This window comes from Carassius auratus, unplaced genomic scaffold (assembly GCF_003368295.1).
Source record: "Carassius auratus strain Wakin unplaced genomic scaffold, ASM336829v1 scaf_tig00011294, whole genome shotgun sequence".
NCBI classification, from domain to species: domain Eukaryota; kingdom Metazoa; phylum Chordata; class Actinopteri; order Cypriniformes; family Cyprinidae; genus Carassius; species Carassius auratus.
In genome coordinates this window covers 683,095-696,393 of record NW_020524189.1, presented here as the reverse complement: position 1 = coordinate 696,393, position 13,299 = coordinate 683,095, and the positions used below count along the sequence as shown (strand labels likewise).

At 36.3% G+C, this 13,299-nt stretch overlaps 1 protein-coding gene across 3 annotated transcripts; it reads left to right on the top strand.

Annotated features, from left to right (window-relative positions):
- Window positions 1-195: 195 nt before the first annotated feature.
- On the top strand, window positions 196-13,120 carry LOC113073059 (transmembrane protein 53). 3 transcript variants are annotated; one of them, XM_026245939.1, is made up of 3 exons: window positions 196-416; window positions 9,858-10,348; window positions 11,782-13,120. In XM_026245939.1, the coding sequence occupies exons 1-3, from the start codon at window positions 265-267 to the stop codon at window positions 12,141-12,143; spliced, it is 1,005 nt and encodes a 334-aa protein (XP_026101724.1). In that variant the 5' UTR covers window positions 196-264; the 3' UTR covers window positions 12,144-13,120. The 3 variants fall into 3 exon arrangements, with proteins under 3 accessions (XP_026101724.1, XP_026101727.1, XP_026101726.1); XM_026245942.1 differs by lacking the exon at window positions 196-416 and adding an exon at window positions 7,450-8,395; XM_026245941.1 differs by lacking the exon at window positions 196-416 and adding an exon at window positions 7,450-8,399.
- Window positions 13,121-13,299: the final 179 nt, after the last annotated feature.

Here is a 13,299-nt window from a genome sequence, read left to right as displayed (position 1 = left end):
AAGGTAACTGAATTGAAGTCGAGTTTCATCTAGGTTTCAACCCTTCACAGCTGGATGAATGTGCTTGCTGAGAAACCATTATTAATCTACGCCACCTGCTGGAGTTCTGCTTCAACACACATATCATATCTTTTCCAAAAAGCATGAAGGACTTGATCATAGTTGGTGTTTGATTAGGTTTGAATCCAAACTCTGCAGGGCTCTGACCCTTTAGGAATTGAGTTTGATACTCCTGGTTTAAAACGTGTGCACTAGTTTTTATATATGTATTTACGTTTATTTATCCGATTTATTTTCTTTATTTTATTTTTCCCCTGCTCGCGCCCGTCGCAGAGTGTCACGCGCAGAGCGTACCCAACCGTTTCTCGTGAACGCCGCCAGTATCTGCCTCAGCTCGCCAGTCCTGTCCGTAGCAGGTAAAACACGCTCATAATCGTGCTCCTTATTTTTTTAAACGTATAACGTTAGTTTGTTAACACCTAGTTTGTCCAGTAGAGATCTGAGATAGTTTATGTAAAATAAAAGTCGTTGAGTTGTTATGGTTTTATCATTTAATTTGGCGTACCTAACGCGAAAGCTAGCCATATAAACAAGTAACTTAACGTTAACGTTAATCTCTCCAAAACTATAACAGAATGCTAAATTTAATGAAAAGCTGACTATTTCCGCGTAAAGTGGAGCAAAACTTCAAGCCTATCTTCTGAACGTTTTCCTAAGCTTTTGTTTTGACGTTAGAACTTGTTAAATTATTCAGAAAGGCAGCTAATTGTGTTAGCATGTTTTAATGAGCATGATTTAATGTGATTTTTCTGCATCAAATATCATAATCACCATCATCCAGACATCAGTTGATGATCAGGAATTATGATCGTGGTTTATTTTGAGACGGGTGTTTGTTTTGGATCAAAACACGAGTGAGATCGTCGACATGTTGACACTGACCTTTTAGAGCACATGCATCGTAAGACTGAATAAGCATACTAGAACAAAACAGGCAAGATAAGATTACCTTTGCACCATAAGACCATAAACATGACAGCACTGAATACAGGTATTTATTCGCCGTTGCTTGCTTTGCGTTTCCACTTTAAGTGACGCGACACATTGGACACACACATGGCATGATGGCAAACTACATAATGAACCATTTATTGAACCTTTTGCACAGTTCGGGTTGGAATTTCTTTCACTTTCGAGGATGTGTTTACAGTGACAAAGGGATATGACACATAGGCAATACAATAAAATGTTTGCTCGATTAATGAGGAAAGGTCACCCGCAGGGCCGTGCACAGACCTTTTGAGGTGCATGTGCTGAAACTGAAAAAGGGCACCCCCCCCCTCCATTTTTTTTATATCAAAATTATTTAGTAAGTTTTTTTGTCAGTATTATTTGTGGTCCTGTGTTTGTGAATTGCTCTTTTGTACTCCCTCTTTTTTTAAATTGCATTTATAGAGAAAAAAAATACTTGACTCATACATAAACATACAAATTAGCTTATAAAACCAAACAGAAACCAAAATCTTTTTTTATTGAAGTTTATGCACTTTTTTAATAAACTTTGCAAAGAAAAAAATTATATATATATTCTCTTTTTTAGCTGTTCTGTATGGTTTTATAAGCTAATTTGTATTATTTGGTTAACATGATTATGAATGACATTGAGAAGAGGGGAAGGTGAGCAATGAGTCAAGTATTTTTGACAAACTTTTTTGAAATATAATTTAAGTAATTATGTCCAACTCAATTCGAGATTATAAGAGACTATAGCCATACCGTTACTATAACATATCCAACATGCATCCGCCTACCTGGCAAAAATTTGATACTGTGGTGGACCAGGGATGTTGGTCTCTTGAAGGTCTCTTATTCACTACACTTTCACTAAAATAAGCCAGCAATGAAAAAATAAATAAAATGGTGTGAAAAGTACAGTTGCAGTGAAAAGCATTTCTGAAGGATCACGTGACACCGAAGAGTACTGAGTTAATGATGCTGAAAATTCAGCTTTGATCACAAAAATAAACTACATTTTAAAATATATTCAAATAGAAAACAGTTATTTAAAATTGTAAAAATATTACACAATATTACTGTTTTTGCTGTATTTTGGATCAAATAAATGAAGCCTTGGAATGAATCATGAATTACATTCTGCATGATAAAATGTAACGATTTCACAGTGATCTTCTGTACTTTTTTTTTTTTTTTAGTTACTAACTTACTACATTACTGTAGTAAAACCATGTTTTACAACATTTTATACATGTGAGGACGAGCGGAGAGTATACCATAACATGATTAGCCTAAATGTTAATAAATTAAGTGTATAAGCAATCATAAATCAAAGAAGAAATTTCTTAGAAATATATGTTATCTAGGTGACGAGGATCACTCGTCGCTTTGTGTAAGTTCCAGTATGAAACAGCGCGGGATTGCACCTGTTATGATTTCCCGATGGTAAAAACTAATTATATGTAGTTGTATTACTTATCAATATATAGTTTTTGACCAGCGAATGTGTGCAAATGTGATTTTTTTTTTTTTTTTTTTTGTCCGTCATAAGAACGGCGACGGCGCCTGCTACTGTATGCACAGGCTATTTAAGTGTTGGCTATGTATTGGCTATGACTAGATGGCAAATGCTAGCCCTCTCTCTCAGGCGACGTCCCATGTCTCAGTCAGTGAGTCAGTCAGACATCCAATAAATAAAATAGGAGCCTTTATAGACATAGTGTTTAGTAGTACTTATTCAAACAACAAGGTATTTATTTACCCTTCGCAAAACTTTGTTCAGCTCAGCTGGTGTCTACTGTGCGGCTGCTGTGGAACTTCAGTTGATTCAATGAATATAGAGGGGGCGGAGTTATCAGCTTATTGACCGCTTGAGGATCCAATAAGATTTACACAAGCTCGTTTTAAGAACTTTCATTTGCTAAATATTTGTAAAACAGACAGACAGACGTAAAGGGTGACCAATAGCATTGATTAAAAAAAAAAAAAAAAAAAAAACACCACCAAAAAAAGGGCACTTCGGAGTGTAAGGGCAAAAAGGGCATGTGCTCTGCACAGGTTGAGCCCTACCTGTGCACGTGCCTGGTCACCCGTTCAATTGATAAATTAACGGCTAGTTAAAGATGTAAAAGAAACTGAACTACTATAGTATTAATTAAAAATAAACTGACATTAGGAAATCAATCTCTTGCTCTCCTTATGTTTCTATATGCGTGTTAACACAATTCAGCAGAAAATGAAGACTGACGCCAGGATGTGGTTTTTCCAGAAAAACTTTTTACTTCGATTTCAGTTTAATAAGAAATAACTGAAGTCACATAAATCACTGTTTACACAACTCACTTATATTACACTGCTCATTTATATCACATTCCTCACTTATATTACACTGCTCCGTACTATCCATATGCATCTTTGCTGTTTCGTGTTTTTTTTTTAGCTTCTCCGAGAGATGATGCATTTGGGTGACACCTGTAGTTGTCCGCTCTGGCGATGGAACAAAATGCAGCAGAATAAAACGTCTGCTACTTCGCAGCCTATTAGCCTTTTTCTCCACTGCTTCAGCTGACAAAGGGATAGCTGTGCCCATCTCTCTGTTTTTTTTTTTTTTACATTTGATAAAGATAAAGTAGTTTTTCATTTTTTTTTCTTGTTGTTAAAATTCAAAATAGTTTTTAAATATTATTGGATGTCACTGTTCCCACCAGTCGTTGCACAATTTAAGGTTTCGCACGATGACGAAAGCACGTTAGGGTTAGCCCTCCGGGAACTCATTGAGATTGCATTGCAGTACCTGCAGTTCGAAAAAAAAAAAAAGATCTTTGAATGGAAATCTATGGCTGCATTTACACTGCAGGTCTTGATGCCCAAATCCAATTTTCTGACTATATCCGATTTTTTTGACGACTCGCTTACATCATCTTTTAAAAGTGTCCCGTATCCGATTTTTGCATTTACACAACACACTGCTGAAACTACCAAATGTAGACGTTCTGACCCGGAAAAGGAAGTAAAACAGCACGAAATACAATGGATGCAGATGCAATTAAAATGATACAGTGTTTTGCTTTCCACAATATTTTGAAAAGTCAAAAAAATAAAAAAAATCAGCAAAACATTGGTCTCATACGGCGGAGAAAAAAGAGGAGCCCTTGTTGCAGCCTGGGCTAATTTTGCGCCTATAAGTCATGTGATCTCAGTTGGTGGTGTCCACCTGAGTTGACGTCACTTTTTTTAATGACGTAGCCTACGACTCGCATTTACTGGGGAGTATCCGATTTGTCTGCTTACATGGCACACGCAAATGCACGTATCCTATTCATATCCGATTTATTACCACATATGAATGAGGCCTGAATCCGATCTGAGAACATCGGAATCCATGCATTTTTTTCCTGCTTACATGTTCACCAGTCATATCCGATTTGTGCCACATGAGAGGAAAAAATCAGATTTGGGTCACTTGAACCATGCAGTGTAAATGGGGCCTATGAGAGCACTCGGGGTGATTCTCAGTTTGACAGAAATTGCCCAAAAAGGCAGTCCCTCCAGAAAAACGCGAATTTTTTTTATGATTGTTGCGGGCAAAAATCCTTGATTTTACGGCACATTTTCTTAAAAAATGCGATGGAATATGCAGAATAATTTTGCAATTTTATGCAATGAAATTGCGTGAACTTGCAAAAACTGCGGTTTGATGAAAAAGACAAAAAAAAAGGTGATTCCCCCAACACCTTTTTCTCACTAGGCTATACCTTAATGTAATGAATAATTTCTTATTACTTCCTATGATAAGCGAGCATACTAAATCACAGAATATTTAAGTTGCAATCTCTTACTGCAACGTAAATTATTTTACATACTACTAATATAATTACAACTGTAAGTTTTTTGGGTACTGTTCTGTAACAAAAAAGTGCAATCTTACAACTGTAAAGTTGCATCAACTTCTGAATGAAACTACAACAGTGTTAGTAGCCTAGTGAGAAGGGGGTGTTGGGGGAATCACCTTTTTTTCTATTTCATCAAACCGCAGTTTTCGCAAGTTCCTGCAATATAATTTGGCTCAACAGTCATGTAACAAATCGGGAAATTGCTTCGCGTGTTCTTTTGCGCTTATTTTTGTTGGCAAATAAGAATGATTTGTGCACTTCAAGTTTCACCCTGGTTTCACCGCGGGGTTTGCAGATGATGTTCACGTCATGTAATTACGTCACTTCATAAGGTTCCCATGGCAATAGGGGAAAATGGCGCTTTACTTGTGTAAAACATTTTTCAACGTTCTGCTAATATATATGTGAGTTTTTTGCAAAGAAAATACAGGGATTATGAAATCATGCTAGCCCCACATATTTTGCTTTCTGAAATCGGTAATTTATGCGGCAAAAGAGTAGTGTATTTGAAAAAATGCAACCCTGCATAAATATGCGGCCTTTGGCTGATTAACGTTATGCATTAAATCAAGAGATCGCATAATCGCGTTTTTCTGGAGGGACTGAAAAGGGGTCGGTACTACAAAAAACGCGACTCGACGATGATTGGACTATTTAGAGGCAGCACAAACAGTCTAGATTAGTGAAAGCTAGCGTGACACTGTGGTTGAATGTAAAATAAATAAAAAAATCCCTCCCTTTCCTTTGGTGGTGCGTCGCCCAATCGCCCTAATGGAGAAACTGCCACTGTTCACTGTATTTTGAAGTGCCTACAATAACAATATTGTTCATGTTCATTATTGTGATATCACAATTATAAATACCAGCACATGTCTACAAGCTGCACATGATCTAAGTTTATGTTATTTTTATTTTTTTCTTTTATCTAAACAATCTCATGTAATGGAGGACATTCAAAATATGTAGCACACCGGGGAAACTCCAGCTGCAGGATGGACAAATACAGATGAATGTGTGACCAAAGAACAAATGGCATGAGTTTGTTCCAGGACTCTCAAATTAATATCAAGCTGACCTTGACCTTTCAGCACAAGTGAGTGCACAACACATATTGCAAACCTTCCACATTCTCTCACAAGACTAAATGGATTTAATGACACTTTCTATTCCAGCATGTTCTAGTTCAGACATTCCATCCAAGAACGACATGTTCTAGTTCGGCAATAACGTTCAAGAACGACATGTACCAGTTCAGACATTCCATTCAAGAAAGACATGTTCTAGTTCGGTAATAACGTTCAAGAACGTCATGTACCAGTTCAGTCATTTCATTCAAGAACGGTTAAGTCATTCTTTGACCGGATGAACCCGTCCACAGAGCCACCCGGTTAACTGAGCTGCACATGTGCTGCTATGGATGGAGGGATTCCAGTGAACTGGAATAGGACTCAATGGATTATGTCAACGAGAACGATTCGTTCTCCTAAACTATTATTAAAAAAAGAAAAGAAAAAAATAGCAGTTCATACATTACTATGTTACAGGAACTTTCAGCCAAGTTTCTGTTGCCGTTTCATATTCATTCGTTTCTTTTTCATCAAGTTTGCATTAAATATGTCATTAGGTTATGATATTCGATCTATATTCCATTGGGTTATGATAATCTAAGGCTCTCTTAAAAAAATTTTTTATAGACATTTCATAAACATTTATATTACGGTTCATGCACTGAAAAGGACAGAGAAACAGCGCTGTATAGACAGTGCTTTAGATACCAACATGTTAATGAAGCATCACATCATTAAAGCTGGAATAGAAAGTGTCATTAAGTCTAGTAGGTGGATTTATGGATTAGTCTTGTGAGAGCATGTGCAAGGTTTGCAATATGTGTTGTGCTCTCACTTGTGCTGGAAGGTCAAAGTCAGCTTGATATTAATTTGAGAGTCCTGGAACAAACTTGTGCCATTTTTTCTTTGGTCACACATTCATCTGTGTTTGTCCATCCTGCAGCTGGAGTTCCCCTGGTGTGCTACATATTTTGAATGTCCTCCATTACATAAGATTGTTTATTTAATTTTTTTAAATAACAGCAACTTAGATCATGTGCAGCTTGTGCCGGTATTCGTAATTGTGATATCACAATGATGAACATTGTAGGCACTTCAAAATACAGTGAATAATTATTTATTACAAATTATTCCGATTTTTTTGAATGCATTGTTTCCCATCAACTGGTCACAATGCACAACACCGCTGCACACTCATGTAAACAAGCACGGATGAGAACACTATTTTGCAACTAAATAGTGATATGACAAGTCAGTTATAATACTGTATACTAGTGGTTGACCGAAATGTGTTTTTTGACAGCTGATGCCGATATCTTTACATGACAGAATTTTTCACAAATAAAAATTTAATACAAAAGTATTAAAAAGAAAGTAAATAAATATTGTAACCAACAGGGCACTCAGTATTCTGGGAAGTGTGCATCGGGAATCATATTTTTAAAATAAAAGTGCCACCTCAAGCACATCGGCCAAGCAGAAAAACGTATTGGCCGATGCCGATATTTGAAAAATGACAAATATCGGCCGATATATCGGTCGACCACTACTGTATTGCATGATAAAAGCAATTAGCAATTAATCACAAAAATCGAATTCCTTTCATATGGATATAACACCTTGTAATGCCTCTTTGTGAGTTTTATGACTATAAAACGTCAGTTGCTGTTAGATGGGGCAAACATGTTGAAAATGACGTGGCTTTTTACAGTAGAGTTCTCAAAACTGTTAACAGAGTTATGAAATTATTAAAAATATATATTTAAAAAAAATTAGCATATTTAAATAAGGCTGTAAAATTCTGGAACTATACCAGGCTAAAATAAAGAAGGGGGCAATAAGTAAATACAAATTTAACACTGCAAATAAATGTGATTTTTATGTATTTTAATTGATAGTTTGTTGAAATCTGACATGCACAAATGACAAGCTTAAGAAAATGCATTGTTCAGAATAATCAGTTTTATATTTGCAGATCAAGTTCTTGCAAAATGTCAACATTATTAAATACTGTACATCTAAAGTCTTGTAGTCTGTCACCAGAACTCACTAATGTAATTCAGACTGCTATCGCTCCTGGTCAGAGGTGTTATTTTATATTCACTGTTATTTATTAAAGTTTAATGGTGCAGCACTTTAAGTATTTAACATTTCATGAATTTGTAAATTGCTCCCTCCCAGGGGAGAGGGTTTCTTAACCATGGTCTGTCAAGTACATTGTGAACACATCCAAAATTAGCAGTGTCTGAGTAGCAGGGCTCAGAAACGCTCTGCTTTAATAGATTCAGATCTTACTAAAACAAATGCAAGAATTAAGGCAATACAGCATGTCGTTCTTCCAGAAGATTAGATGTTTCTTTAAGAGGCAGATTTCTAGAGTTCAGATGACATTGAGCGGATTTCTTTGGTGCAAATGGACACGTGAGTAAGTTTGAGTCAGTTGTTACTTTTATCAAAGTGAACTGTTGTTCTTTCCACTGTGTACTTTCTAGGCATGGGCCGGTATGAGATTTTGACCTTATAATAACCTTAAGCAAAAATATCACGGTTTCACAGTATTGTGATTACAGCTCTAAAATGACTTCTTTTTAAATGTCTTGATCCGGGCTCCAGACTAACTATTTTTAACTAGGAGCACCGTAGCCCCTGATTGAAAATTCTTAGGAGCACAAGCAGAAAATTTTGGGGCACACTATAAATCGGCTCGAAATGCAAAATCGTTCACATTTTCCCCATTTTAACTGTATTACTGACAAATGCTTTGAAAATAAATAGACTAGGGGGTTCAAGAGTAACATTTGTGAGCAGTGGCACAAGCGCCAGTAAGTTCTACAGATGGTGGCGCAGGAAGCAGATTTGGTAGCATTGGGGTTTGATGAGGGGGGTATTAAAAACAAATATAATTTAATCTTAAAAATACTGTTGTTTTGAATAACAAGTGCAGTTAATAATACTATTACATGTTTATTTCTTGGTATTAACATTTGACAGCAAAGCACTGAGCATGAGTTGGGCAGTTTACAAAATGTACTTTTATTCAAAACCGTAACGAGCAAAATATATATATATATTTTTATATGAAAAAAATTATATTGTACTCATTAACTGTTCCATTATTCTTATAGTATCCTATCATATTGAACTGTCTGACAACTAGCGATTTCTGAAGGAATGCTCTTTGAGTGAATAAGTTGCAAATTTAGTGAAAATAGTGATTTTATGATATCAAAATCTAAAGCAAAAAAGTGGAAATGAATGACTAATAAGTGCTCCTCTGCTGCCATCTACTGGTTATAGTGGTTATTCGATGTCTTTTTTTCCTCGTTAAAAACAGCATTTAAATTGGATTAAAAGTGCTGAAAATAGTGGTGTGAAATAATACATTTAAACCGTTTAACTGATTGTATTAATCAGTCAAAATTCTTAAAGGTTGATTAACTGTTAACCGGTTAAAATGAACATCCCTACTTCCAATATTTTGTGCGTCATGATAGGAGTGTCTCATTGTGTTCAGAGGTCATTGTCAGCTAGACAGTAGTTTAAGAGTCATGGAGCAAACACTTGCCATTTCTTCTTTGACCTTGCATTGTGCAAGAAAGTGCATTGTTCAGATCAGTTTTATATTGAAGATGAAGTTCACAATATGTCAACATTATCAAATACTTTGTTTAAAAGCTTTTAGTCTGTGACCAAAACTACCAGAGTATAGTATATCATTCATCCAGAAAGTTAGATATTTCTTTAAAGACAGATTTCTAGAGTTCAAATGGTATTGAGTGGATTTCTTTGGCGCCAGCAGACGTGTAAGTTTGTCAGCTGTTACTTTTAATAAAAGTGATCTGTTGTTCTTTCCACTGTGTCTTTTTTTTTTTTTTTTTTTTAGCTCACCTGCTATCATGCTTTCCAGAGCGGCCACCACGGCTGGGGTCACAGCTCACAAGATCAGTAAATGCATCACCTTTCTCGCCAATGATGTCACTGGGACTCCCGCGGCTTCTGTGTCACCTGCTCAACCTAAACCCATATTGTTGTTGCTGCCATGGCTGGGCTCCAAACCGCAGGCCATTGCCAAGTACTGTGATATTTACTTTCGCACAGGCTTTGATGTGCTTGTCGTGGAAAGTGAGGTGAGCCAGTTCTTGTGGCCCCGCTGGGGGTTGGAGTATGGTGGTCATGTGCTGGAATTATTAGAGAGTGAGCGCTTCTCACAGCGCCCCCTGCTGGTCCATGCTTTCTCCATAGGTGCATACACATTTTCTCAGGTGCTTGTTCATGTGGCCAATGACACACAGCGTTACCAAGGCCTGACAAACAGAATCAGGGGTCAAATCTATGACAGCCTTGTCATGGGATCGCTGGAGCATATGGCCAACGGTACGTACAGAGATAGTAATGTAAAGTGTTTTTATATATACATATATATATATATATATAACTTACTGCCTATACATGCACTGCTAATGATTTGGGGTGGATGTTATGATCAGAATCATGCATCATGGTACAGTATGACTATATTTATATCATGTCATTATTAGAAACCACTCCATGCCATTGCAATAAAAATGTTTTCTTTATTTATATATATATATATATATATATATATATATATATATATATATAAGCGATTATTAGCCTACTTGTTGCACCAAACTTTTCTTATTAGTGTAGGGCGATATGCTCAATAGTCATATCGTCCTATTGTTAGCCTGTGAAATAAACAGTATTGATAAGTTAATTTAATTATTCAGTCCAAAAATATGTCATGATGAAGAAAAATACATATATAAGTCGAACTGGACTATTAAGTCGCATTTATTTAGAACCAAGAACCAAGGGAAAACATTACCGTCTACAGCCGCGAGAGGGCGCTCTATGCTGCTCAGTGTAGGCTACAGGAGCACTGAGCAGCATAGAGCGCCCTCTAACGGCTGTAGACAACAATGTTTTCTCTTGGTTCATTTCTCTTAGTTCATTTCTCTTGGTTCGTGTCAAATGAATTTTGATAAGTCACACCTGACTATAAGTTGCAGGACCAGGCAAACTAAGCAAAAAAAAAAAAAATGTAATGCATTCTTGCTGAATAAAAGTATAAATTGCTATAAAAAGAAATCTCATTGATTGATCAATCAATCATTTATATCTATAGCATTGTTTAAATCAACACATGTTGACCAAAGTGATTAACGGACCCAGAATTACAAAACATAGAAGGACACACAAACCATAAAGCACAAAACACTAAACAAACCTCATGTAATTAAAAACAGTTAAAAGCCGCAGAGAAGAGAGTACTCCTGAACATAGATTTAAGACACTTGATTGAGTCACAGGATTTAATATGTAGAAGGAGGTTATTCCAAAGGCCTAGTGCCGCAAATGCACATAATAATATATCCTGCTTATTTTTTAGCCGAGAAACTTTGAGATGATCTTATGGGTCTGGCAGCACAATGAAGCTGTAACAAACTAGATGTATATACAAGGCAGGGACAAGCCCATGCAAGCCTCTAAAAACCATTAAAAGGACCTTGTATTGCAACCTATACTCAACAGGGAGCCAATGGTAAGAATCACGCGTCGGAGAGATACTGGAACATTTCCTGGTGCCAGTCAACATTCTGCACCAGCTGCAGCCGTGAAAGCAAATACTCAGACAGCCCCAAATATAGAGATTTACAGTAATCCAATCTGGACTAAATAAATGCATGGATCCCAGTTTCATCAATTTTTATCAATTCATCCTGATGGATTTTCTAGTCTATGAAATAACTTGCCTAATTGTTTTGGGTTTGTTTGTTGTCCAGGTCTGGGCAAAACCATATTTCCCCGGATGGAAGGTCTCGTGAAGTCGACTAGCCTTCTCTACTTTCGTGTCTTCAAAAACCAGACGGTTGGCTACTTCAGCTCAGCGATCAATGTTTTCTGGAACACTCCTGTGACGGCACCTTCTCTTTTTTTCTACTCTGAAAATGATGCACTGTGCGATTACGAGAGCTTGGAGAAGATGGTGGAGTTCTGGAGGAGCCATGGCCTAATTGTTGAGAGCAAGAAGTGGAAAGAGTCGGTTCATGCAGGTCACCTGCGCACACACCCTCAGGATTATCTGTCCACACTGGAGAACTTTGTGCAGTCTCTTAACATGGTGCCTCTGAAGGCCAAAATGTGAATTCTGAAGGCTGTCACTTGTCTCATTAAACATCCAAGTTGGCTGAAGTGCCTGGTTTTAATGTCTCAGACATTCTCATGCTCTTTGTTCAAGTGGTACTATGTTAAATTGATGTCTTAGTTTCTCAGACTTCTTCAGCCTTTTTATATTGATGTGACTACATGAAATCCTTTTCAGCCAAATATTCCTACCTGGTCCAGAAGATGATTCTGGGCTCTTTTTGAAGACCGTAGCACTGGGATGTTGGGGTTGTGCGATACTGCATACAGTCTGCTGATATGCGTCCAGTTAGGTTCATTGCAATAAAATCTGAAGTTCCTGTACTTTGTCCAACATCTGTTCGGACCTCAAAATGACAGTCTATCTTGAAATGCAAAACAGTTTTTATCCTTTTTTTTATAAACCGTAAGCACTCTTCAATAACACTCAACATGTTTTATTAGACCTTTTGTTAATAGAGAATAATGGTTTATGTAACAACTTAATTTATAACATCTATGTGAGTACATGTCCTTTGATCGTTTATCTGTTGCCTCAAAAGGAAACAGCCCTGACTAATTATTTTTTGAATCTACAGAAATAGCATAATTTTTTCAATGACCAAATCTGAATTTATAATAAATAAAAAATATATTTAAATATAATCCACTGTTTGACACAATCTTGGTAAACCTATCAAATGTTGTTTTTCTAGAAATGGCAAGTGTTTTAAGTAAAGTTGGTATGATCAGGTACCTATGCAGACAATATAGTAAATACAGTAAAGCGTGATACCTCGTTTTTATATTACATTTCACTTTCTATTCTGTAGTGTGTAATGTTATTCTTCAGTTTATGCCAACTTGAATATTTTAAAACGACGTTCATGGCAAATTATCAAAATGTTCTGCTTTACAAAACATCAATGCAAAAATGAAGGTTTTTACTTTATTTGTTGCTTCATCTTGCAAAAGTCAAATAAATCTTTCTTATTAATGTGTGTGTGTCTTTGTGTGTTCTTTAAGAAGTCTAGCATTTTAATATGCAATCATCTGTTTTAGACGTGCATACAATTCAATATTATTGGAAAGTTGACAAATAACATGGACCTTTTTAGTATTAATAAGTAGTTAATAATTATTTCGACGTTTTCGAATATATTACAGATATTGTTATG